The 6000-nt window shown below is 45.7% G+C and overlaps 1 protein-coding gene across 1 annotated transcript in view; it reads left to right on the top strand.

The window, feature by feature from the left end:
- Positions 1–1486: 1486 nt before the first annotated feature.
- Man1a2 (mannosidase alpha class 1A member 2) overlaps positions 1487–6000 on the top strand; it is a 126793-nt gene continuing 122279 nt past the window's right edge. Inside the window, exon 1 of the mRNA XM_034499618.2 lies at positions 1487–2394. Coding sequence (XP_034355509.1) covers positions 2093–2394 — 302 coding nt within the window. The 5' untranslated portion in view covers positions 1487–2092. The remainder of the gene's footprint in view (positions 2395–6000) is intronic.

Genomic DNA, 6000 nt, shown 5'->3' with positions numbered 1-6000 from the left:
TGGAGATCTATGAGACAGACACACTGTATGAAGGCAGCAGCTTCTACAACCATTCCCAAGTGTCCCACTCAAATCTCACTCACTTTGGATCCAGCACTCAGAGAGCTGGTGGTCCTTAACACTTTTACATCTTGTGCTGGCTTTATTTTGCAAAGCAATGACTTCTTTTGTCCTGTGGTAGGAAGTTAGGGTATGCAGAGCTTCTAGAAATTCCTAGTGGAATGTAGTTCTGAATCCTGCCAAGGAACATGAAGTTTTCTTTGATTTCTAAGGCTGACTTCCCACCCCTGGCATTTATGGGCCTCCTCTCCAATTGCCAGCTACCAGTTAGGATGTATGTAAGGAACAGAAGGTTAAAAAAAAAAAAAAAAAGCTAAAAGCAAACTAGATGCAAGAATACATACGCATTGCTAAGAAACCTATTATACTTTATCACAACCTGATTCTTCTCAATATTATAGATAACAGAATTGACTCAAATTGTTTTCTTGCCTCAACTTCAACAATATCGTCTTCTTTTGGGATTTAACACCTGCTCATTCAGCTTTATTATCTATTTTTTTTTTTGGGTGTCCTAACAGAGTGTGTCCTAGGGACTGAGCCACCAGGAATCTCTTGTCTGACCCAGCTGGATTCCTTAGAAAGGAACCCAGTAGAAAGCGCAAGGCTGCCATTTTAACACGAAACCGGCACGTGGCTGGTGCCACCTCCTTCCTCAACCAGCCTCGCGTGCCCAAGAACGCGTGGAAGTTTGAGACCCTGATGTTGAATCTTGGGCCCGAGTCTCTGTTATTGAGGCAGGCGTCAGCCTCGGCCCCCCGGAACCCGTCAGTCCCGGGAACCCCAAATTCCAGCGCCACTTTCGCGACCCGAACTCCTGGTCCTCCCTGTCTGGCCGCCGGGGCTTCCGGGGGCTCGGGGCTCCCAGCAGCGGCCAGGCCCGAGCGGCCCGGCGGGCGGGGGAGGGGCGCGGCGGCCGGGAGCGTGCGCGCGCACCTCACACTCCGCCGCCCGGGGACGCCCACTCGCGAGTCGGGGCGGCAAGCCGGCCCGCGACCCCCACAGCCGATCCGCTCGGCCCAACCGGTGTCGGCCGCGCAGCCGCCCAGCGCTCCTCGGGCCTCCAGAGGCCGGGGACCAGCCCGGGGCCGCGGTCCCGCGCCGCCGCCAGCGCGAGCGTGCGAGCCACCCGAGGCCGGGCCCTGTCGGAGCCGCCCTGCGCCCGCCCGAGGCGCGGCTGCTCGCTCGCCCGCGCCCGTCCGCCCTCCCGCCCGCCTCTCCCGGGCGGTGCGAGGAATGAGCCGGCGCCGGCCCCGGGCTGTCGGTCCGAGGGCCGCGGCCCGGCTACCTCGCACGCCGCCAAGGCGCAGGGGCTCGGCCGCCGTGGCTGGGCTTGGCCAGGAAGCGGGCGGCGGGGCTAGCTGAGGAGGAGGAGAAGGAGGAGGAGGAGGAGGAGGAGGAGCCGGGCGGGGGCGGCCGCTTGGCTGAGGAGGAAGTTCCGCTCCTGACAGAGCGCGCGGCGGCGCGGGCGCTGAGGTGTTCGGGACGCCGTCGCCCTCGCGGCCTCGGCGGAGGGTCGCTGCTGCTACGCCCGGCGACGCTGCTTGGAAGCCAGGAGCGGTGAAGCGGAGGCTCCGGAGGAGACCGAGTGGAACCGACCTACTGCAACTCGTCGTCTCGCCGGGCGCCTGCCGGGGCGGGCAGCGGCTTCCGAGCATCGCGCCGGGGCGCGGGCATGGCAGAACCCACCTTGCAGCTTCTCTGCAGTGTGGCTCGTCCGATCCACTCTCGGGAATGAAGAGGAGACTCGCGATCACCCGGTGAGGCACGGCGAGCCAAATGGCGAGAAGATCTTACGGGACAGAAACCAGCGATCGCTTGGGAGGTCACCCGGGCTTCTGGATGTAATCGGAGAGCATGAAAGAGGTGGCCTCGTAAATAATAATAAAAAAGCACAACAATCCTTTGAAAGGAGGGAAATTGAGTTTATTTATTTATTTTTTTTGCCGAGGTTTTGAGAAACGGTTCGATGTGTTGTACATTTGATATAAGATGAGAACTTTATAAAGTATTTCGTCCAAGAGCCTAAACGATGACTACCCCAGCGCTGCTGCCCCTGTCTGGTCGTAGGATACCACCTCTGAACCTGGGGCCGCCCTCCTTCCCACATCACAGGGCTACCTTGAGACTCTCCGAGAAGTTTATCCTTCTCCTCATCCTTAGTGCCTTCATCACCCTGTGTTTTGGGGCATTCTTCTTCCTTCCAGACTCTTCAAAACACAAACGTTTTGATCTGGGCTTAGAAGATGTGTTAATTCCTCACGTAGATGCCGGCAAAGGAGCTAAAAACCCCGAAGTCTTCCTGATCCATGGACCCGACGAACACAGACACAGGTTCGTTTGTTTCTCAAATTCTGGTACTCCCTTTTGGGAGAGCAAGGTACAGTTCACTGTTTTCTTGTCTTTTCCCCCAACCTTCCCTGCAGCCCCGGCCTCAGTAAATGATCAGGGTTTGAACGTTGTTGGTTCAGAGCTGCCTGGGTAGAACCATAGACTGGAAGGACTCCTAGGGTTCCTTGTTTTTTTCCCCTGGAGAACGAAGTGTTCAGTCAGACTCAGTCAGACTCGTCTGCTCTGGACAGCAGGGAGCAGAGATACAGGGATTCAGCGTGTGCATGATGAGAGAACGTGTTGCCTTCAGCCTGTCTGCCACTATGTGAAGTCACTGAATCTTGACAGCTTACTAGACTTTTCTCACCCACCAAGTCCCAATCTCAATCTCCACCCCCCCCCCTCTCTCTCTGTTAAAAGGTGGGGTGTGTATATCCCTAACTACTATAATTTGGTCAGTTAATCTGAGCTGAGCCCTTGGTGGGTTATAGTCAAGATGAAATGAAATGGAAACTCTGCTTCCAGCCTTTAAGTCATTTCTAGATTTTTATCTAAAAGGAGACTTTGGAGGCAATTCGCTTTCTCCAAACGCTTCTGTCCTCTCATAAGCTAATTCTTGAGTATGTGAAAGAGAACTATGTGTGAGACTTCACTGGATGTAGAACAACCCCTGTAGAGAATTAGTAGTGGTTTTAACGTAGTGTGAGGATTTTGAAAAAGTCTAGGGTCAGATGTGAGCCTAAGTTAAATATTTGGGATAGTCCATTCTTGTAATGAGCGCTTTCTCACTTTGTTAGAGTAGTCAATGATTACTTGCGTGCTAGTTCATTGGCTGTTGCCTTTACCTCATGGAGTACTTCTAATACAGTTTCATACCATTTTTGTATAATTTGGGATTTTTGGTATTTTCAGCTTACATACTTTTAGATTTTTTTTTCTTTAAAGCTTCCCTTTGCTTTGTAACTCTCAGTTACAAAATTTTGGTCTGGGAAATATTTGCTGAAAATAAAAAAGCTGTTTTTCTGGAAAGCTCATTTCCCATGGTATGTATATATGATATGATGAGCATTTGGAAAAAAATGTATGTAAGGCAGGCCGATGCGTTAATGTCACTCAGCTATTGTGGTCTACTGTCTGTACTAGTAAGTGGCTTCCTTTATATTTTGTATGGGTAGAAGTTTTAAATTGCTAATTTTTACTTTAAAATTTATATTAAGAGAGATAAGGTCTCAACTAGTTGAAGGTAAAATACATTTGAATGAAAGTGTAGGTATGTGTATTTTACTGTACAAATTCAAAAGATCTGCTTAAGTCTTGTAAATAACAATTCTTAAACTTTAGAGCCCAGGAATAAACATCTATTAGGATCCAGGGATATATTTGTTGTAGTTATTTAGAACACCTGGGTCCTGAGTTTGGCAATGGAAAGAGTTCTTAGGGGTGGTTAGTGAGCTGCATTTTTAGTGTGTGATAGGAAGAGTCAGGGTGGCAAATGGTTAAATGATAATGTGTTGGATTTGCTTGGTTCCTGAGTCAGATCACCAGAACTCATGGATGGGAAGCTGACATAGTGAAGTTGCTCTGTGCTACCTCACTGTGGCTGTGGCAGGAGCAGTTTGTGTTTCTCTTTGTTTACTGCTTTGTTGTTGCTTCCTCTCACCTGAAAACAGTCAGTTTGGAATAATTTTACTTTGAGCAAGGAATACATTTAAAATGATAGAAACTAATATGCAAACATGAACTTGATTAAAAATAATTCAGAAAGTTTTTTAGAATTAACTAAGAACTATTAACTAAGAACTAGTTTATAGAATTAACTTTGTAACTAAGATCATACTTATTTTGTGTGTAGTATCTTAGAAGGCAAAAATTGTGTGTGTGTATGTGTGTGTACATGCTAGGGACAAGGTTGAAGAGCCTCATTACTGGGTAATTGGAGGCGAAGGGAGAGCATTGTTTCTTGTTATTAGTGTTTAAGAGATTCTTATGTTTCTATGAGATTCTTATGTTTAAGAGATTCTAATGTTTCTTTATGAATTCATAGTGTAGTACCTTGGGGTTTTAGTTCAGTAGTTAGTCATTTTACATTTTCCACTAAAATTTGTGATTTTTTTTTGAGCTAATTTTTAATCAGCTCAAATTGTTTCAAATTGTGACATCTACTTTATGGGTTGTACTGAATGAGATAATACATGCAGAGTCCTCAATAAAGTTCACAGTTTCAGCCAATTATCAAGAATACTTAGGTTTTAGTATCACTTATTATAATTGGAATGTTTGAATTCTGACTTTGCTTTAAGTATTTTATGTTTCTGAAAAGCTAGGTACAGTTTGATAAGTATTTTAAGAGTACACCAGAATGTTACTATCAAAAGGAACATTTTCTAGCTACATTATTTTATAACTGAGTTATTAACACCAGATAACCTATTCAGACTGTATATCTAGAGCCTCCTGTGTGGATGGGCTAATGATTCAATAGGTGATTTTGGTTTTGGTGTTAGAAAGTTGTACTCAGAGCAGCCAGAATTTGTAGGGAGTGACTGTCTAGCGTTTGGAGTGGGGGTGGAAAGAAATGAGACTAGGCAGGTTTCACTGAAGGAGAAGGGGCTCTGAAGCTGAGAAAAAGAAAGCTAAATGAAGCAGTGATGGGAAGAGGCGTGGTCAAACAGGCTGTACAGGAGAGTCCTAGTGGAAAAAGCCAGGTGTCCTTATGGGTACAAGAAATGTTCCTGTGACTGATGTGGTGGACAGTGTAGTTGTGTGGCCAGGTGACGAGAGTAGCCAGGGCAGATGTGGATTTACAATTCCTGTCTATCCCCTACTTACAGAAGCTTGAATTAGTTGCTGGCTTGCACAAAGTGGGAGATTCATCTGACAGTCTAGATTTTTGGTTTTTCTTAAAAGAATTTGAGACTTAGAGCAACACTCAAGTGTCTGTTTTCCGATTGGCTAACACTCAGTCGGAATCTGGCTCTCTCTTGACAGGCATGTGCTCTCCATTTTATGCCACTCACTTAAGGTGTCAAGTAACATAATAAATCAATGCTCAGCCTGCCCGTAGTTAAGTTTGCATCTCTAGGCTGGACTCAAGGGTCTGTTGCTAAGTATTTTGATCTTCATTCTGAGTAGCTGCTGGGAAGTCATGAAGCAAAATGAAAAGAAATCATTTTGAATTTAAAAAACAAAACCAATTACTTTTGTGTAGGACAACCAAGGTTGAAGGTCTAGGACACAGCATATTGACTGTGGCCATAGTAGTAATACTGTGGAAGAAGATAAATTAGTGAGAAATGAAGTTGAATTAAGTTTTAGAGACCTGTGATTGGCTGAGTATAGAAGTTAAGGTAGGAGGAGGTAGTCAAAAATAACTTATGAGTTTCTAGTTTGTATGGTCTTGGATTAATAAAAACTTTTTTTTTCTATTAATGCCTTTATTTTATTTTTATTAATAAATTTTGCCTTTATTTAATAATGATTTTTTTGTGAAGTTAGTATTTGCTTGAGGATACCTTAGCATGTTGCCTTTTGTTAAGTAGCTTACACAGTTTTTCAATAAACTTTTAAAGTGCTAATCAACTATCAAGGTAATAATAGCACAAATTGTAC

This window comes from Arvicanthis niloticus, chromosome 4 (genome assembly GCF_011762505.2).
Source record: "Arvicanthis niloticus isolate mArvNil1 chromosome 4, mArvNil1.pat.X, whole genome shotgun sequence".
NCBI classification, from domain to species: Eukaryota; Metazoa; Chordata; class Mammalia; order Rodentia; family Muridae; genus Arvicanthis; species Arvicanthis niloticus.
The sequence above is the reverse complement of the archived record's forward strand: the minus strand, read 5'-3'. Positions and strand labels throughout refer to the sequence as shown.